General features: G+C 43.9%; 1 protein-coding gene across 1 annotated transcript; it reads right to left on the reverse strand.

Moving 5' to 3' along the window:
• Positions 1-304: 304 nt before the first annotated feature.
• On the reverse strand, positions 305-11169 carry LOC136582038 (cytoskeleton-associated protein 5-A-like). Its single transcript, XM_066582791.1, has 7 exons — positions 11009-11169; positions 10627-10747; positions 10356-10535; positions 10056-10243; positions 9888-9963; positions 803-1003; positions 305-689 (listed from the first exon to the last, which is right to left on the reverse strand). The coding sequence occupies exons 1-7, from the start codon at positions 11167-11169 to the stop codon at positions 540-542; spliced, it is 1077 nt and encodes a 358-aa protein (XP_066438888.1). The 3' UTR covers positions 305-539.
• Between the last annotated feature and the right edge of the window lie 10698 nt (positions 11170-21867).

Genomic DNA, 21867 nt, shown 5'->3' on the forward strand with positions numbered 1-21867 from the left:
ACACAATGGACCCAACTAGTAAACTCGATAATCCCATATGAAAAAATTATATACCAAAAGAGAGGGTGCCCAAACAAATACCATAAGATCTGGGGCTCATGGCTGGAGTCCTACTCCACACTATCCTCAGACTAAAACAGCATATCAATAAATAAAAACACGACCAGCACAGATTGCTTAAGGTTAATATGTTAATGTTTATTTAGTTATTCCAAACTTTTGATATGAACAACACCAAGATCGATACTGTTAAATAAAAAAATAATAAATATGTGAATAAAACATGAAGATACAGCTAAGGTAAATTCCAGACGAAAATACTAAAGGCAGTACAATGGCGCATTGTTTTCTGTTTTTCTTCCTTTTTAGTTCAGTAAAGCTCACAAATGCATAAACAAGTATATGTATGACATGTGACTGAACTTTAACATTCTACATTTTCTTTTCCTGTATCGTATAATCTATGTGATAAATAAAGAGAAGTTAAAAGGTGACAATTGTAAATATTCTGTTCAACGGGTCAGTTAGATCATAAGTGATCAGCAACTTTCCGTGCGGGATGCTCCTTTCTCCGTCTCCTTGTCAGATTTTGAACTAGCGCCATCCATGGAGTGCTTCATTACCCTTAAGAGGTGAGACTCGAGCTCAGACTCATGTTTGTTTTCGATCATGCTCAGGTGATCCATGATCTGAAAACCAAGAAAATTTTAGTTACCACCTACGTCACGTGAACGACATACAAGTCTCAGCTAGAGGAGTCACCCCTTACGGTCACTTATATAAGGATACCCGATCTCCTTACCATTGGGCCTTTAAGCTTGCACAGAGTGTGCAGAAGAGTCTTCAAAGTCCGCATTGGCAGCTCACTCTTGTGTTGCTTTAGCTTTTCTTTGGGCAGGACCCTCATGAAATTATGGATATCCAGCAGAATTCTGTCCAAATTTATATTGTTGATTGCTTCTGGGAGGAGTGGAATCATCCTCCACAGACACTGCAAGTAGAACTGAGAAAGTACAGGCTCATAAAATGGAAGAATCTGTCTCAAAATGGCCGCTAGATACAAAATAGAGCATTATAAGATGTAAATAAGCTTGTGTGTAGTGAAACAATTATTCAAGCAGAAATAGCTTTACAGCAGGAGATTCGGTGCAATGCGTAATGATGTGTCTCTCTCTGTTCTTTTTCATGAGAACCAAGTCTGGACAACAGTTCTTATCAGGAAAAGTCTTCCCACACTTTCAGAAAAACTTGGACAAGGGAACTGACTGTACTACAGCGAGTTGAATAACAAAGGGAGGACCAGGGAGGACGAGATAACGCTGAAGCTTGAGAACATAAATATATTCTAACTAAACAGTGCATGATTCTAATGTTTTTTCTAACCCAATGAGATTAACCCCCGTGACTAATGACGTATTCATTTTCTGTATTAGAACTATAGTCAGTCAATAAACTTTTCAGTGTACGCGCCTTAAGCAGAGTGGGCTGTATATACTTGCCGCGGCCCATCTCTACATATCTGTGAGAGGTAATTACTATAAATCATAGTTTTTGGCCTCTCTGATGCATCCAGGTATGAACTGATTTGGAACCCAAGGCTTGAAAGGTTAATGTGACCGGTCATGTGTAACGGTCCTTAACAGTTGGCGTAGTCGGCAGGATTTACTGATTGACTCTTGTGTCACTCATCGGACGACGACATCGGACTGGGAGGACATATATCCGCTGTGCCAAACCAGAGGACTGATCAACCTCACACACAGCCCGGTAAGTGTCATATTTATCATATGATGTCTGCCGTTGGTCTGTTTTGGCTCAGTTGATTGACAGACTCCTAGGTCAGTCGGATGTTTGATGTTTGACATCATAGTTGTCATCGGTAAAGAAGTTTACCTCAGGTCTTGGGTGGTCTATGACACCAGGGGACAGAATCTTTTAGGACGTTATAAATTGGATTATCGAGCATACTTCTCAGGGACTTCAGATCCTGGTTGAGAGACGGCTTCGAGGGTTTAGTTTATCGAGCATACTTCTCAGGGACATCAGATCCCGGTTGAGAGACGGCTTCGAGGTTTAGTTTATTGAGCATACTTCTCAGGGAGTGATTGAGCAGACGGCATCGGACGTGACAAGTACGATCACGTGATTGAGCATACGGCTTCGGACTCCCGGTTGAGAGACGGCTCAGAGTTTAGTTTCGGAACATGTTTAAATTAAGGTACCTGACAGTGGTCTGTTTGATCCTGTCCACTTGGTGTCATGTAGAGGAGGGAAGGAGTATGTGAAGAAAGTCAAGGAGTATGTGAAACTGTTGGTATAGTCACTGAGCAAAAGGCTCAGGCACTTAGAGATATACTTCCCAATGTGTCATTGAGCATAGGGCTAGGCATACCCAGTTGGTAGTATGTAGATTCAATAAGTAATGTAAAGTTAAAGTAAGATAATTGCAGTCTCAAGATGGCGATTATTCATATGCTTTGAGTTGAAGACAAAGGAAGGCCAGTCCTTCTTTACCATCTGAGGGCACCGCCCCGGCTGTGTCATGGATGATGTTTTTCTCCCTTTGCCCTGCCCCTAGATGACCGTGTTGTTATTGGGGCCAATACCAGTCGATATATCTTGATACGTGTCTAGTATGTAGTATTCCTGGACCCTCCCGTCACCATCGCCCAGTCAGGCCACGCCTTCGGTGGCCATTTCAGTGCCAGCCATAGCCCAGCGGCCATTTTAGCATCTGTTGTAACAATACCTTCAGCTGCCGCTCAGACGTCATCTTAGCTCCGCAGCAGAAATGAGCTGGCCTCTGACCTCCCATCTATGTATGTTTTTACCTGGCATATCAATTCTTTGAACTGCAATGACGAGTGCCTTTTCTGAATTTTGCATAGAAACATTCAAGTCCCCTCATCGCGCCGGCAAACAGCCTCCTCCCGATTATCTGTTCTGCAGTCTGTGTTTAGCACCCCCATCCCAAGTAGGTCTGTGCTTAAAATTGCCCACAAATGTAGTTGTCGCAAGGAGAAACCTGGGGGCGAGTTCAGGCAGAATCTGTGATCTATGTGACAATTTGTATGTCTTAAGGTCCCAACATTGTGTCATTGCTGTACGTGTTGTCCATTCCTCATAAGTCAGATACTGCTGAGAAGAAAGGTCACTATAGGTGCTAGGATCGCAGACGGCAGTAGGAAAGCTTACAGAACGAAGGAGAGGGTCAATATGTGATAATATATATAGATATATAAATATAAAGGAGTACATAGAGGGTTAATGCTTGATCTATTAGAAGCCGCAGCTAGTCCGGATCCCCCCTTCCCTTTGGTTTTCTTCATCTAACTCTCAAGGCCAAAGATTAGAGCGGAGAACACTGGACAATTAATTAAGTTTGCTTGACTAGAATAGAACCCAAAATTAATCCAGTAAATCTTACTGTTTTTGCTGTTCTTTGTGTAAATGTCAGTTCTGTGACTGGTCGGACGTGTGCATAATTGCTAAATGTGTGTTCCTTTTATGGGAAATATTAGTGTGGTATACTTCTCTGGTATTACAGACAGTGGGGTGGGAGTGATTGAATGCATTTGTTTGCAAGATGAGGACAGTTGCATCATACGCGTTACGTCCTGTGTGAACGCTTACTAACATTTGAATGAGAGAGACAGACTTGACCGCATGGATGGATGAGAGTTAATGACCCGTGTTCAGACTATGATAAATGTAAGATGTGTGATGCAGATATTGACTGGGGATACAAGTTTTTCTCCCCCCCTTCTGCATATGCAGACTGTAAAATTTTCAATGTGGATAGATGTTTGTAGAATATTCATGTCTCTATTATTGGCACTGATATCTTACAGGCCTTATCTGCATCCACCAAATTCCCACCGGATGGATCAGTACGGGTTGAGACCTCAGGTGCCGGTTCAGAAGAGTTTTGTAAACTGCTCCAACAAACACCTCTCTTTTTCCAGTCCAGAAAAGATGCTGAAGGGTCAGCCAGGCACCTACCGCATGTAGGTGCTGTGTGCTGTCGGCGCTGTGTGATGTAGGCACTGTGTGCTGATGAGGTGTCAGTCAGACACCTACGGCATGTCGGTTCTGTATGCTGATGATCTGGAAGCCTGCCAACAGGCCACAATTTCACTGTTAATTTTTCTTGCAGAAAATGTCTGTAAAGCCTCTAAGGACAAACTCCAGTTCTGCAAAACTAAGGTTGTTCTCCTGGGTCACTGTTTAGGCCAAGGAACTGGACATCTGACAGAGGAACAAAAGGCTGTTCTCCAGGCCATACCTGTACCTATATGTGTTGCCAAACTCCGCACCTTTCTGGGCCTTGTTTCATACTGCTGCCCATGAATCCACTCGGTTTCCTCCCTTATGCAACCACTCGATGACTGTCTTTCAATTATTCTTTTCTCTCTCACCTCTGAAGCAGCTCCCTCGTGTGTTTGTGCGGTGGCAGCAGTACAGGCAATGGTTAACAAATCTTCGGAGTTGGTATTGAACTACCCCTAGTGGTCCCCCCCCCCCCATGACATCCGGAGCATATACACGCAAGTGCAACCCAAGCACTTATTTCTGGCCTGTCAAATCCAGCTACAATGTGCTCTTGTCATTCTTCTCACTGTTGCTACTACTTTGAACTCGGTTACTCTCCCAATTAAGTACCCTAGTTCAAAGGGGGGGGGAGAGAAGATATAGGTGATCTAGGTATTGCAGGTCAGCTATTTTTAAATTTTTAATTTTTTTCTTTTTCCTTTTTACAATAAGGTTATGATCTATTTGAAATAGAATACCAGCCTGATTGTCTAGCGGTAATCGGTGCAAGGGGTTTCAGAAGTGCCAATTCAGCTGGCGGAAACTGAACCGCTTGAGGTAATGTTTAAAGGGCCACGATGCCTCACGCGCTTCCTTATGCTGGAAGGTCCTGAAAGCATATTGAGAATTGCGTGATGGGACCCTTGGGATGTTGTATCAAACTTCACCCGTCTGGTGAGGCTCGTATACACCCCGGGTCTGAAAAGTCACCCGACCTTATGTCGGATGGCAGCAGACCAAGCGACACCTCTACCCGTCCTCACTTTTACGTACGCAGAGGACCAAGCTCTTAGCCCCCTTGGTCCGTCAGTACTCCCTGGCACATGTCCAGGAGGATGCAATTGCAGACATTGTCTCTTCTTTGTGTTAACTTAAAGCCCTTAAGAAATGTGTCTTCCCAGTCAAATACCCCTTTTGTTCCCCGTTAAAGAGAAAGAGTTTAAAGGGCCAGCCAGACTGTCAGTATTTGTTTGCATTCATTTTCAGAGGAAAGCAGTACTGTTGGACAGTGCTGCCATAAGGGGCACAGAATAGCCCAAAACCAGTTTACCAGATGCATGAAGCTGATATTAGACGCCTGGCCAATTCCCGAGGGCACCACCCTCTTGTAATATGTTGATGATTTACCTTTTTTTTATGTACTCCTGACCCAAATAGTTACCTCAATGTGTCACTAAGCCTTTTGTGTTTCCTCCATCAAGAATAGAAAAGCTGTAAGTTTACTAATGGAAGCCATCATGTTGCCAGAACAGGTGGCCATAATAAATGTTAATTGAAAGCCCTTGTTAATAATGCATATTCTGAGTTGTTTTTGTAGATGGTACCAGGGTGATTGACGACTCCACGCTGGATATGCAGTGGTCACGCAACAAGATGTCCTAAAAGCAGAATGCCTCCGCATGTCCCAGGACAGGAAGCGGAGTTACAGGCCCTCACTGAGGCGTGTGGAGTGGTAGAAGGTAAGACGGCAAACATTTACACTGACTCCCAGTATGCATTTGGCATGGCTCATGACTACGGCCTAACATGGAAGGCCAGACAGCTTGTTAAGAATGGTGCAGCGGTGACAAAGTGGAAAGCTCACACCAATTCCTACACCGGAGAAGCAAGAGGCAACACCATCACAGATCACACAGCAAAGGCAGCGGCCCTTAAGCCGTGGAAGAAAAGAAGAAAAGAAGAATTTAACAATAATTTTGGACTTTGATATAAACCTTGGACTTTGATTACTTTGATATGAACTTGGACTTTGATATGCTAAAGACTTTACAGTTACAAGCCAGCAATGAAGAAAAAGACAAATGGACTAAATAGGGGAGCAGCAGAAATGGGACGGTGAATGGCGAACAGTCAACAGAACTTGCCCACCAAGGTCCCTGTGCCCCATGATGGCCCAGCTGATGCACGGAAAGACACACCTACCGGGGGTCTAGATGTCCGCCTTGAGGTCGTGTCCTCTGGCCTGCTCCGTCGCCTCCGGTGCCGTCCGACATGGCGTGCCCACAAGGGTCTTTCTTACTTTATTCCTGACAATGTTGCCTCCTGTGGCTAGAAACGCACTGACGCCGAAATCTGCGATCTGCACTGAGCCGTCTTCACCCAGGGGGATGTTTCCAGCCTTAACATCCCTGTGGATCTGGCCGTTCTTATGCAGGTACTCCAGGCCTTCTAGCACCTCCTTCAGCATGGTGGCGATGCTTGCCTCATCCAACACCCCATTCAAAGCAGTAATGATGTCGATGCTTGAACAAGGACGGGTGGCTCCTTGGTTTTCTGTAGCTGCTGTATTATTTGTCCAATTTTGCATGATCTTTGCCGTAAGCAACAGGGCAGAAGTAAATTTGCCACATAACGCTTGCCTAGACCACTCTACCCATTTCAGAGATTGCAAATTGGCTACACTCAGCTCCCACTTGTTGGGAAGCATGAATATGTGCTTGTTGTTGATTTCTTTTCAGGTTGGAGACCTACCCTGTTACCAAAGTAAATAAGCAGGTAACCGTACAGAAGCTCATGAATGAGGTAATCCGCAGATATGGAGTACCGTAAGTGATTGAGTCTAACAAAGGTACAAATGTCACAGGTGAAATAATGCAATACATCATGTCTGCTTTGGGTATATTCCAGGCTTTTCACACACCCTACCGTCCACGGAGTAGTGGGAAACGGGCAAATCTTGAATTGAGTGTCTTCCATTAGTTTTTCTTTTTCTCCGGAGGATACATGTCACAGTAGCCAAGTTTGGGAAATGATTCTCTTGTTAATTTTGTCATAGGTCTCTCCAAGAAATTGTCAATAACGCATTCTGTGGTCTCTGCTTCTCTCTCAGGTCCTACAGACGAGCGTCACAATCTGAAACCAGGTGGCAGGTTTGATCCACATGTGTATATATATATATATATAGATGCAATCAGAGTGCCAAGGGGGGGTGCCAGATGAGTTTAAAGCCAGGGATCAAGTTAAGGCCGGATTTGAGTCCCTGTTTGGAATAGTAACCATCAATAAGAATGTTTGTATATATATTACAACCAGCAGGGGTTTGTGAGCTATACAAGAGATGCACTTTAGGGGCTTGCTGATCAGTTGGGCCCCACGGCCACCATGGCTTTCCGGAACCGAGTGGCTCTGGATATGATGCTAGCCGAGAAAGGTGGTGTTTGTAAAATGATTGGTGAAAACTTGCTGTACATATATTCCAGATAACACAGGTCCCATAGGTAAAGTGACTATCGCAATAAAGAAATTGGCCACATTGTCAGAAGAGCTGAAGCGTAATTCTGGGATAACTAACCCCTGGGATGAGTGGTTTGCATGGACCGGACAATGGAAACAATTCTTAATGCAGATGGGAATAGGGATTCTGGTTACTCTTATCATACTCCTGCTACTTTCTGTCTGTATTGTGCCCTACATAAGACGCTCCTGTGCTAAGCTTACAGATCAGATGGTGCCTGTTGCTCTCGTGTATGTTGATGCGGAAACCCCAGGCAATGGCTATATGCCTATAATACAACAGAGCGATTTGTCCCCTTATGGATCTGTCTCAGCAGAAACAGGGGTGACCACTCTAGTCTCCCAGCCATTAGAATAGAATAGCATGTATGTTGTAGATCCCTTCTGTGTCCATCAGGTCTTCGCGTTTAGTTAGTTAGGATTAGTTGTCGGGGAAGGGATTAGCCCTTGGACAGCTGACCAACAATGATAGGTAGGGCATAGATCATAAGCTAGAGATAGGGAAAGCAAACCTTACCCCGCCCAGTAGAAGTTATAAAGTATCGTTTATTTTGAGACAGTTTCTAGGGGGAATTGAGAAAGTACAGGCTCATAAAATGGAAGAATCTGTCTCAAAATGGCCGCTAGATACAAAATAGAGCATTATAAGATGTAAATAAGCTTGTGTGTAGTGAAACAATTATTCAAGCAGAAATAGCTTTACAGCAGGAGATTCGGTGCAATGCGTAATGATGTGTCTCTCTCTGTTCTTTTTCATGAGAACCAAGTCTGGACAACAGTTCTTATCAGGAAAAGTCTTCCCACACTTTCAGAAAAACTTGGACAAGGGAACTGACTGTACTACAGCGAGTTGAATAACAAAGGGAGGACCAGGGAGGACGAGATAACGCTGAAGCTTGAGAACATAAATATATTCTCACTAAACAGTGCATGATTCTAATGTTTTTTCTAACCCAATGAGATTAACCCCCGTGACTAATGACGTATTCATTTTCTGCATTAGAACTATAGTCAGTCAATAAACTTTTCAGTGTACGCGCCTTAAGCAGAGTGGGCTGTATATACTTGCCGCGGCCCATCTCTACATATCTGTGAGAGCTAATTACTATAAATCATAGTTTTTGGCCTCTCTGATGCATCCAGGTATGAACTGATTTGGAACCCAAGGCTTGAAAGGTTAATGTGACCGGTCATGTGTAACGGTCCTTAACAGAACCATGATAGTAAGTAAACAAAGCACAAGGGCACGATACAGACAAAATGAGCAAAATCAGTAAAATTCAGGTTTTAAAAAGGTTGTCCAAGTTCTTTTGTTTACCTTAGTTCTCCCCATGGCCAAATATAAGTAATCCTACACTCCCTTCTCCCAGGCCCTCACAGCTTTGTCACCGGATGTTTACAGGACATCTAAATGCTGAGGATTGTGATTAACTGCAGCAGCCCGAGTTCAAAAGCTGCTGCAGCCAATCACAGGCTGACTCTACGACCTGTAAACATAGGATTCTCTCGTTTAAAGAGATTGTTCAGTTGTAAACCATTGAGGGCCTATGCTTAGGGTAGGCCATCAATATTAAACAAGTCAGTGAGGGTCTGCTGCACAGGACCTCCACCGATCAGCTGTTCAAGTCGATTTCTACAGGAAGCAGACAACTACATTCACACTGCTGATTTTAAATATGCCATCTATTTTCCCCTATCAGCTCTAGTTTCTGTGATATAGGCACCTACTGAATTTTATTACCCTATTCCATATTACACATATGATTGATATAATTAAACAAATACCGTACAAATTAGTGTTACTTTCTACAATATTGTGATGCAAGGAACAAAACAAAGTAGACTATGTAACAATTTACAACAAGGGGTGGGCCCAAGCTGAACTTTTGCACCCAGGCCCCTGAGCCTTTAGGTACACTCCTGAACACGATTGTATAGCTATAAAACCCCACAACACCTTGGGCGACAAATGTACACAACCGTTCCTCACTACTGGTTGTGACAAATTAAATGTACTAATAAGATTGATGATGTGACACGGCGTGGCTGGCCATGTGCATTCGCCGAAACTATAGCTGATGGAGAGAAACTGTTTGCATATTCGTAAATAATAGGCCAAATATACACTTAATCAGTTGTAACATTTCTGGCACCAAAAATTTTTTACAATTTTGTTGGCCAGTGTAATATGCTGAGCTGCTAGTGTATTATTAAAAGCAATTTTCCCATTTCACAGTGATGGCAAATCCTTGCAATAAGCCATCACTTTATACAAGATGGTGATCCCCTCTTATGCTATTTCCAAATCCCAGGTACCATCTATCCAAACTAAAGAAGCTTACCTTCATGACTAGCTCTGAGAACTTGGGTGAACTGGCTGTAGCAAGCAGACTGTCCTGAAGAAGCAGCAGAAGAGCACTACAAGGACAGACACATTGGATATAGTAAACAGCAAACCTCCCCCCAACAGAAATCACAGCCAGCTATTATCAGAAACTATGAAGACCTACCTCAATATATTAGTCTGGTCTGACTTTTCCAGTACTTTAATAACAAGGAGGTTGACTGAACGCACCACTTGTTGCCCCTCTTCTAGATCTTCCACCCTGCAGTCAAGCATTAGGGTGATGAGACCATGCATCAAATCCTTCAGAACTCCTGTGGAAGCTTCCCGGGCCAGACTTTCCATTTGAAAAAGCTAGGGAGACATGTTAGAGTGTCAAAATGCATCTAAAACATATTTAAAATATATAACCAGTTAAAAATAAATAAAAAATTATATAAAAATTTCCACAAGCTGCTTTTTTTACCGATATCATGTTGCCAATGATGCAACTGTAGAGACGAACAATGTCATCTTTGTCCAGCCGCTCGTCTGCCATATGAGTGTTGTACACCAGACATAGCTGCCTAAAGGTAGCAATCAAGAATTGGTCTATGTGACCTGACATTGCTTCTGCTTTGTCCTCCTGACGCAAAACTTCATCAATCTGAAGAGAATTAAAGCCATATTAGTTCTTCAAAACCGGATGTTACATTAACTTTTCCCATGTTCTCACTGAGTATAGAAGTGCTATTTACCTGACCTAAAGCTTGTATACTAGTATAAATATCACCACTGGCTACTTGTGAAATTACAAAGTTGATAGTAGAAGCCGTGGTACTATGCATGTCGTCAAAGTGCGGGGATACAGCCCGAATCCTGCGGTAAAGAGACAAGATCAGAATGCAGCGATGGATACAAGATGTTAAGGGAGTCCCAGTCTTTAAAATCCTTTGGTGCTATAGCCATTATTGATAAGGGCATCCAGGGCTTAAATGGTTAACTGTTGCCATGAAAAAAAAGCTGTTGCTTAAATGGTTTCTTGAAAAAGAAAAGAAAAATCAAGCACTTAGGAGTTTGTAACACAGAAGGGGCTACCAACTTTTCCAATAAAAGTGCATGGGTACATAAGCAGCTTACTTTGGTTCTGGGATCAGGACTGGTTCAAAGATCTCATCCAGTTTGTGCTGAACCAATGCAGGCATCTCACACCTCACTGTGCCATTGTCATTCTCAATCTCATCCAAATCCAACTGGAATTCTCTGGGAATCGTGTGAGATGGTTCCTGGTGTCCTCCCATGTTTGATAAAAACTTGGACTTTGATAAAAACTTGGGACTTTGATAAAAATTTGGACTTTGATATGCTAAAGACTTTACAGTTACAAGCCAGCAAGGAAGAAAAAGACAAATGGACTAAAAAGGGACGGCATATGGTGAACAGTCAACAGCACTTGCCCACCACAGTCCCTGTGCCCCATGATGGCCCAGCTGATGCACGGAAAGACGCACCTCTCAAAGCAGTAATGATGTCGACGCTTGAACGAGGACGGGTGGCTCCTTGGTTTTCTGTAGCTGCTGCATCATTTGTCCAATTTTGCATGATCTTTGCCGTAAGCAACAGGGCAGAAGTAAATTTGCCACATCACACTTGCCTAGATCACTCTACCCATTTCAGGGATTGCAAATTGGCTACACTCAGCTCCCACTTGTTGGGAAGCATGAATATGTGCTTGTTGTTGTTGATGTTTTTCAGGTTGGAGACCTACTCTGTTACCAAAGTAAATAAGCAGGTAACCGCACAGAAGCTCATGAATGAGGTAATCTGCAGATATGGGGCACCGGAAGTGATTGAGTCAAACAAAGGTACACACTTCACAGGTGAAATAATGCAACACATCATGTCTGTTTTGGGTATATTCTAGGCTTTTCACACACCCTACCATCCGCGGAGTAGTGGGAAAGTAGATACAAAAGGCAATGAAGAAAATGGGTAAATTTTGAATTGAGTGTCTTCCATTAGTTTTTCTTTTTCTCCGGAGGGTACATGCCACAGTAGCTGAGCTTGGGGAATGATTTTCTTGTTAATTTTGTCATAGGCCTCTCCAAGGAATTGTCAATAATGCATTCTGTAGTCTCTGCTTTTCTCCCAGGTCCTACAGATGAGTGTCACTATCTGAAACCAGGTGACAGGGTCTATGTGAAAAAGTTTGAGCGAGAAACCCGGTTTAAAGGTCCTTACCAGATGTTATTCACCACCCCAACTGCAGTCAAGCTTGAAAGAAAGTCCACTTGGATCCACACTTCGCACTGAAAAAACTCATGATCCTGTATATCCTTTACATGCTATAATGTGGTACAATTCCTCTAACACACACCTTTGACTACTGTACACTAGCCCCCTGTTTCAGAACAAATTAATACAATCAAATGTGCAATATGAAGCCTACACTGAGGGTGAGAATCCAACACCGCATCATGCTAAGAGAGAAGTTGACGCTCCAGGTGACAGGTTTGATCCACATGTACACATAGATGTAATAGGAGTGCCAAGGGGGGTGCAAGATGAATTTAATTCTAGAAATCAGGTTAAAGCAGGTTTTGATTTCTTATTTGCTATTGTCACTGTTAATAATAATGTAGATTGGATGAATTATATCTATTCCAATTAGCAGAGGTTTGTAAACTACACCAGAGATGCTTTGAAAGGGTTAGCTGACCAGTTAGGGCCCACTGCATCCATGGCGTTCCAAAACAGAGTGGCCCTGGATATGATTTTAGCAGAAAGAGGTGGGGTATGTAATTTCCTGTACGTGTATTTTCCCTTTGATCAAAAAGAGTATGAGTAAGGGACTGGACAATGTGACACCAACATTTCCCTTGTTTGAAAAAGATGAAGAGCCAATTCCAATAATGCCAACCACGTACGTTACCAGAAGAATGGAGAAATGTACTAGTACTGCGCCGCTCCGATCTCCTAAGATGGACTGTCAGTGGAATTCCCATTTGCCTAGGGTTAGTGCAGAAGACCTTAGGTTCCGGCGAGGGCACACCCTGTGGGGTGTTAACTCGTACAGATAGAGGGTATGGATGCCCGGAAATAAGCCCAGGGAATCCATGGCCTCCTTCTGAGGTGAGGTAGGGATCCCTCCCTTTTAGGAGTAGGGACTTACGGGCAAGTGGAGAAACCCTGACGCAAGGGAGAGACGACCGAGGAAGAGTGCGAGGCCTGGTGCTTGATCTTCATATTAAGTTTTTTAGGGGGGTTTGTGAGGGTATATATATATATATTGCCAAATGTTTTTTATGCTTTATACCTATATGCAAGTTCTATTCAATTCCAAATGAGAAAAAACTTAATCTGTCGCCTTACATCAGATATTCCAAAGGCCTTGCAAGGCGAAGACAAAATGTATCTTGAACAAAATGTATCTTAAAACCCAGCAAAGGAAGAACCAGACACAAGGACGCGTACTTGGCTGTTTTTCCAGAGGCGCCGTAGCAAGATAACGACTGTTTTCACTGTCTCAGGCCGGAAATCCGGACTTCCCATATATGGTTATGAACCCATCACCCATTCCCGGTGATGAGACAAAGGGTATAAGATCTCATGTAATCTGTAATAAAGCGCGAAGCGCAGTCATGTCCCCGTGTGAGGAACGATACCAGACCTCCGTGTGGTGTTTCTTTCTTTACGGCCGGCAGCGGGGCAAGTGGGGTGGGCTTGATTGGTGCTGTACTTAGAATTTTACCCTGACAGGTTGTCCCGCGAAACAAAGTGGGGTTATACACTTCTGTATGGCCATAATAATGCACTTTGTAATGTACATTGTGCATTAATTATGAGCCATACAGAAGTTATTCACTTACCTGTTCCGTTGCTAGCGTCCTCGTCTCCATGGTGCCGTCTAATCTTCAGCGTTTAGTCGCCCGATTAGACGCGCTTGCGCAGTCCGGTCTTCTCCGTTTTGAATGGGGCTGCTCGTGCTGGAGAGCTGCCCTCGTAGCTCCGCCCCGTCACGTGTGCCGATTCCAGCCAATCAGGAGGCTGGAATCGGCAATGGAGCGCACAGAAGACCTGCGGTCCACCGAGGGTGAAGATCCCGGCGGCCATCTTCACAAGGTAAGTCAGAAGTCGCCGGAGAGCGGGGATTCGGGTAAGTACTGGACGGTTTGTTTTTTTTATGCCTGCATCGGGTTTGTCTCGTGCCGAACGGGGGGGCTATTGAAAAAAAAACAAAAACGTTTTGGCGCGGGACAACCCCTTTAAGGTGCAAACAGGCTTGGTCACTAAGGGGTTAATACATTGATCTGGACTACGGTTTTCTCCAGCAGGTTTTGGGGTATTTTGTAGCTTCCGAATTGTATCGTGTGCACACATCATCGACCAGAATCAGACACAAATGCTGGTCTAAAACCGGGAGAGTCTCTACAATGTGTAAAGGCTCAGGCTTTTTATTATAAAACATGATAACCGCCCTTTAATGGGCGTGCAACAGATTACATCAGTAACATATAGGATTCTCATTTGTCGGATCATATAGAATCCCCCACCTCTCTGCCCACCCTCTACTAGCCAGGATGTAGCTTGAACTTTGTCCTCTATGCAGGCAACCTTAAGCAGTTTCTGTGTATGTGGCAACCCATTGTTTAAATAGCTTCAGGATGGGAGGGGTGGAGAAGTGCTAGAAAGACACTCAGTATATACATATAATCCTATAACCTTTAACTCTTAGAGGCTGGTTGTGCAATTCCTATGTAAGCTAACATTATATCATACATCCTTTGTCTAGCAAATAGCATGATTAGAGTGTGTGTGTGCGTCCTTTAAACTCCACAGAGCTGAAAGTCATTACAACAGCATAATACATTTGGTTTATACAAATCAATAGACATTTTATACTAATTAATTATCATGTCTACTACAATCCCCCCTTAAAATGTCTATCCTTTAACTCTCTATCTAATTTTCACAGTTCTCTGCGCGTGAGCCTATAACTGGAGCGCGTTGAAGGTTCGTTTTAGAGTCTTCAAGGGGGTGTAGGACTTGTCCACTCCTTCTGGGGATGCATCCAGCAAACTCATGGTGGGAGCGGCTTTTCCAGCATCAGTTTCACAGGTCTCTCTGACACAGGGGATAACACAGCAGACTAGAACAGAAAAGGTAACCATCAGTTCACATACAACAGCAACGCCCATCTGTGCCAGGATCCTTTACCACCCGCTCATCCATGGCGAGTACTGGTCCCAAAAGTTAGCTCTTTTTAGTTAGCGCGGTCAGCTTCTTAATGGCAACTGCGTCTTTACCCACGGGTCACGTGTCGTCTGGGATGTAGGTACAACAAGTCTCCCCTACCATCTTACAGACACTCCCATTTTTAGCTAAAGTCATATCTAAGGCCATTCTATTTTAAAAAGTCATAGTCGAGGTAGGTCCTATTGGTCGACTAGTCCCTATAAGGCGTCTCTAGTATATTTTATAAACCGCTGCTAATTATAATAAACATAATTAATCCAATCAACGTTTATTTACCATAATGACCAGGAAAATGGACTCGAATCTAGTTTTAACTTGGTCTCTATTTTTTAAAACTCGTCAGGTACCCCCCTTGGCTATCCTATGACGTCAATGTATACGTGTAGATCAAAACTACCACCAGGGGTCTCTCTTCTCGCTCTAGTATAATGTTACAATACTAGTAGCGTGCACAGGTACGCACGGCGTGGGACTCCCTAATCTTCACCCACACCAGTGTCCCTCCTGGAGATAGTCCTAATGGTGAACACGTCCAGGTCGCCTCACCCTGACCCTACACTACCTAGTGACAAGACTGGAAGGAACCGCCGTACCTATGCAGAAAACAAGGATAGACCAACATGACAGGATAACCACAAAACACAGACTGAGTTGGATCGAGATAAATTAACTATTGGGGGTAACCTCATTATCCTCAATGCTGTCTGACAGGATGTGGAGGAGCATAAGGGCTTTACTAAGGCACACTCCCCTGTCCAATTACCCTCCAGGCGGGTCCTCTACCTCATGTCTCCACAAAGCCAGTAAACGTCTCCTAAGGACTGGACCTGATTCTGTGTCCATTCCCCTCCTATCGTACCGTAGGAGGAGCAATACCCGTTAGTGAGTTCCCCAAAAATCTCCCTCCACCCTGCCTATTTGCCCGGCAGGTGTAGTTTCCAGGGTAGTCAGTAATACTCTCTCCGGTGCAAAACACTTAAGTAGTTATAGAGTATTACTTCTTCCATTTCTCACGGACAGTGTAATTAGCGGAAATGTTCGTGAAGAGACTAATAAACCACTCTTCAGCATCTACAGGGAGATTTAGGGGGACCATCCCCGAGTGTGGTCGGGCACTACCGCACACGCAACAGTTAGACTTGTTGCTCCTGTTAGCATTGTACCTCATCAACTCCAACCAGAGATTCTGGTCAGAGTAGCCAGTCGCTACTGTCAAGGTATCCTCAAAGGTAGGGTCGGCTATGATCATCATGTTCGTCAAGGTCTTTATCTTACGGCGGAGGGGGTTAATTATGGGCACGGGACTAAGTGAAGGCTTCCATTCGGGTGCATCTACCATATCCCTTATTTTAAACTTCCCTAAGGGATCTGTCCTCCCGTACCGGTATGTCCCCAGACTATAAGTCCCCCCCGTCCCCCGGGCTTGGATCTCCCATGGTTAATGTAGAAACCGCATTAAAACCAAGCAACATACTAAGTTCAGCCTTCCAATACCTGCTGTCCTTATTATTCTCAAGGAGGGTTATACGACTAATTAGGGATTTCCCGCTCTTGTCTTTTTTATTTAAGGCACTTCGCGGTTTATAGGACCAGTCTATTCCTGTGTTACATCCCACTAATCCCCAATAACGGCAGTTTTCTCCCCAGACGTTATCAGTGGCGCAAACATACTGTATTCCCCGGGTATATAAGTCATATAACTAGCTGGACTGAGCTAAATCTGGTCCGCGGTGGGATCTTGCGCCTAGACACGGGGCCACAGTACAATAGTTGAAGGAATATGTGGCTACTTGAGCATTGAACGAGTTATACTAGAAGGTAACCATACCCTCATATTCTTCCGACTAAGGATTCCAGTTGCCACCCTCCTCTCTCACTAGCCCTAACTAGAGTAATGTCTTTGGCACAACTAAGACTGGTCTCCCGGATCTGAAGCTTTCTTACAGTATGAAGCATGGATCCATGTAAGTCTTTCGGCTAGTTTCACAGCTGTGGCAGTAGTCAGAAGCACCTGGTAGGGGCCATCAAATTGGGGCTCAGGAGGGTGCTTCCTGGGGAACTTCTTGATGCGCACCCAATCCCCAGGCTGCAAGATATGTGTCCCAGTGTCTGCCTCTGAGTCTGGAAGAGAACACCTGTGCATAGGCTTTGGTTAGTTCTTTAACAACGGAAATCACATACTCAGTCAACACATAAGATTGTTATTGTGACTACTGAGGATAGTAACGACCTAGCCTTGGGGCTAGCCCAAACAATCTCGTAGGGAGATAATGCATGATCCCCCCTGGGTTCGTATCTAACACTGTATAAGGATATTGGATGACAGTCTTTCCAAAGTGGCGTCATTTTTAAGTATCTTACTTTTTAGCGTGCCACTACGTCTCTCCACCTTTCCACTACACTAAAGGTGGTACAGTATGTAAAAGGCCTGGGATACACCCAGAGCAGACATGATATGTTACATTCACCTGCGAAGTTTATACCTCTGTCTGACTCTGAATCACTTCTGGTACCCCATATTCACAGTTTACCTCGTTCATGAGCTTCTTTGCGGTTACCTACTTGTTTGCCTTGGTAACAGGGTCGGCCTCCAACCTGCAAAGACATCAACAACAACAAGCACGTATTCATACTTCCCAACAAGTGGGAGCTGAACGTAGTCAATTTGCAATCCCTGAAATGGGTAGAGTGGTCCCGGCAAGTGTGATGTGGCAAATTTACTTCTGCCCTGACTCACCTATGGCATAGATCATGCTAAACTGGACAAATGATGCAGCAGCTACAGAGAACCCAGAAGTCGCCCATCGTCTTTCAAGCGTCGTCGTCATTGCTGGTTTACTAGGTGGGTCTTTCCGTCCATCAGCTGGGCCATCATGGGATACAGGAACTGTGGTGGGCAAGTGCTGTTGACTGTTCACCACACGCTGTCCTGTTTCTGCTGCTCCCATATTAGTCCATTTATCCTTTCCTTCCTTGCTGGCTTGTAACTGTAAAAGTCTTTAGCATATCAAAGTCCAAATTTTTGTCAATGTCCAAAGTTTTTTACCACTGACTCATGCTGTCAGTATCTCTCTTCTTTCTTCCACGGCTTGAGGGCCGCTGCCTTTGCTATGCTGTCAGCAAGGGTGTCGTCTCTCGCCTCTCCAGTGTAGGAATCGGTGCGAACTCTCAACTTTGTCAGGTAGAAGTAGGGCCTCCATGCGACTCTGTACCGCTGCACCATTCTCAATTGGTTGTCCTGCTAAGGTAAAAAACTGTCTGGCCTTCCATATTGGGCCGTAATCATGAGCTATGCCAAATGCATACCAGGAGTCAGTGTAAATGGTCGCCGTCTTACCTCTCGCCACTCTACTCGCCTCAGTGAGGGCCTTCAATTCCGCTTCTTGTACTGTGACATGCGGAGGCAGAGCTTCTGCTTCTAGGACATCTTGTTGTGTGACCACTGCATATCCGATGTGGAGTCATCAATCCTCACCCTGGTACCATCTGCAAAAAGCTCAACATATGCATTATCAACAGAGGTTCTGGTAACTGTTTGCATACCTGCAGTTTCTTACTGAATTATTACTAAATAATCATGCTGATGTTCTATTTCACATGGCTCGGAATCTTGTTATCTTATTCCATTTATTTATTAACTTTTTTAAATTTTTTTAAACCCAATAGCTGATCTACAACACCTAGATCATCTATGACCCAGATCACCTATGCCTCCCCCTTTTTGAACCGGAATACTCAATGGAAAAAGAGTAATTGCGTTCAAACTAGTAAACCAAGAGGCACAAAAACAAGCATTTTGTAGGTCAAGGTGACATTGTATGCAGCGAAGTCTGAGCGAAAATATCCTTTAGATTTTTTTTCTCAGGTTGCAGTTAGCATTTTTTTAACACAAGGGGGCGCAACACAAGTAAAATTTTACGTCACCCAGTGTAATAGTATTTCAGGGAAAATCCAGCGTTTAACTTTTACTCTCCTGTCGGAATATAATTATAGCTTCAGTGTAGACTGACACTAGAATATACAAAAGACTTAAAGAAAAACTAAAGAATACGGATGAATTAACATCCTACTCTGGGCAATTCAGTCCCTCTTTCTTCACATAAAAAGTAAAATTACTTCACCAAATTGCGTGAAAAAGTTTGCTGGGTGACTATGGGGAAATTATTCCATCTGCAGGAGCCTTCCATAACATCATCTGTCTGAGCATCCATTGGAGAAGCGGTCAGTGGAAAACAGAGCCCCTGGGAACATGAGAGAGCTTCCCCTGTCATGTATTCCCGGCCTCTGTCCCCCATGCATCAACTCCAATCTTCCATGCACTATAAACCAGCTTAGTCATCTACTATGTCCCAAGCTGCATCTTCACAAACGTTTGTTTCCCTGAACTTATCACACATCCAAAGTGGCCACATCTTGGAGTGTAACAGAGTCCGGTCAAACAAAACCTTACTTCAGACAATCATGATGTTAGCACTGGATACAGTGGCATTGGGGAATATAGGCCTCCCAAGTGCAGCAAAATGGCCACCAGAGGCAGAAAGGGGCGGGGCTACAAATCTCCCAGGTGAGGCAAAATGGCTGCCGGAGGGAGGGGCGGGGCCAGCAGCACTCCCAGGTGAGGCAAAATGGCCGCTGGAGGAGGAAGGGGCGGGGCCAGGTCCTGTCCCTAATGGGGAGGGACCGGAAGTAACATCACACACCCTGAAAGTGAGCACATGGCGGGGGGAAGTGCTGCAGAGTCACACTATGTGGAGTTGTAAACATTGCCAGCGCGGCCGCCATTACAGGGAGGGGCTGTAGTCAACACAAAGGCATTACATTGTTCATTAGCAATACACATACCCCACTACATGCTTTCTCCTCTTAAATCTCTTAACTACGTTATACCAAAAAACTAGCTAAAAACGCCTTTCTTTCTGCTAGGCTTCCTGCTCATCTTCTGAAAACTTTCTACAGTCTATCTTATCTATCCATATTCATTTCTGCTTATCTGTCCATAACCTGACATTTCTTTCTGCAACTTTTCCTGGTCCTTCTCTTTGTATAACATTTCTACATGTTTTGCATATTCCAAAACATCCTGTACTGATCCCTCATTCTATCCTACCTGCTTATTCTATCCTATTCGAAGTTTCTGGACACAATAGTGTTCCTCTTGTAAAAACTGCTTGCTTCAAATCCTTCCAATATAACCTCTCTTTCCCACTCAGATTACAATGCACATTAATTCTACAAAACACAAGACAAAGGGAACAGAAAGGGTTAATTGGAAAAAGCTTTCAGTCCACTCTCTTATCAGCAGCCCTCCCCCAATAATAAACACTGCACATTCTTTCTATAATACCAAACAGACGGATTACTGGAGAATACCCACAACGGCTCAAGGTATATATCTCATCTACCTTTATAACAGCCCACCGTCTACTAGTAATCCCCAAGAGCACTCCTTGTACACGATCTAGACAGGACATTGAGCTATACACAGAGACTGACGATTATTTTCAATGACCAAAACTTCAACAATATTCTGGAGACATCAGCTGTCACACCACGGCTATATTCCCGTGTATATACCTTTTCACATATGAGAACATAACACGCTCAATCATAAAACGTAAATATGCGTATCATAAATCTTAACCTCACACTAGTTACCTAGGAGTAAGTGTCTCTCTCTCTCTGGCGTGCTCCCTCAGACTTAAACAGCCGAGTCCGCCCTTCTGACACATTAACCCTCACAGAATTTGTCTCTTGGTCTTGCATACACAATTTTTTAACCGTCTCAGACACAACAGCCACAGCATACAAAATACCCCTAGACAGGTAACATGGTGGTTTTTCGGGTGGACAGAACTAGAGTTATTACCTGTCTTTCAGTGAAGGTCCAGTCTGGATCAGATACAGGCAGATTTAGCAGTTAGAAATCAGTTTGACACAGGTAGATAAAGCAATCTTACCGTGTTCTGTAGATTTTGGGCCCCTGAGTTCCGCGTGCTATCTGCCGGTCTCTATACGTTCCAGGCTGTGACTTCACAGATCCACCCGCGCACCCAGGGATGACACTGATCTGGACTACGGTTTTCTCCAGCAGGTTTTGGGGTATTTTGTAGCTTCCGAATTGTATCGTGTGCACACATCATCGACCAGAATCAGACACAAATGCTGGTCTAAAACCGGGAGAGCCTCTACAATGTGTAAAGGCTCAGGCTTTTTATTATAAAACATGATAACCGCCCTTTAATGGGCGTGCAACAGATTACATCAGTAACATATAGGATTCTCATTTGTCGGATCATATAGAATCCCCCACCTCTCTGCCCACCCTCTACTAGCCAGGATGTAGCTTGAACTTTGTCCTCTATGCAGGCAACCTTAAGCAGTTTCTGTGTATGTGGCAACCCATTGTTTAAATAGCTTCAGGATGGGAGGGGTGGAGAAGTGCTAGAAAGACACTCAGTATATACATATAATCCTATAACCTTTAACTCTTAGAGGCTGGTTGTGCAATTCCTATGTACTTAGCTAACATTATATCATACATCCTTTGTCTAGCAAATACCATGATTAGAGTGTGTGTGTGCGTCCTTTAAACTCCACAGAGCTGAAAGTCATTACAACAGCATAATACATTTGGTTTATACAAATCAATAGACATTTTATACTAATTAATTATCATGTCTACTACAACATCACAATTAAAACAGGAAAAAAGCAGAAAATTGAGTTGTCAACTTATTGAAAAG

Source organism: Eleutherodactylus coqui, chromosome 11, assembly GCF_035609145.1.
Source record: "Eleutherodactylus coqui strain aEleCoq1 chromosome 11, aEleCoq1.hap1, whole genome shotgun sequence".
NCBI lineage: Eukaryota > Metazoa > Chordata > Amphibia > Anura > Eleutherodactylidae > Eleutherodactylus > Eleutherodactylus coqui.

Bases quoted from the DNA above. Each gene is read 5' to 3' on its own strand.
- LOC136582038 (XM_066582791.1), bottom strand. From the start codon at position 11,169: ATGGGAGGACACCAGGAACCATCTCACACGATTCCCAGAGAATTCCAG. The intron at 10,536-10,626 runs GTAAATAGCACT...AATTCTCTTCAG, and splicing joins GTATACAAGCTTTAGGTCAG to ATTGATGAAGTTTTGCGTCA. The intron at 1,004-9,887 runs GTAAGCTTCTTT...GTACTTTCTCAG, and splicing joins TCTCAGAGCTAGTCATGAAG to TTCTACTTGCAGTGTCTGTG.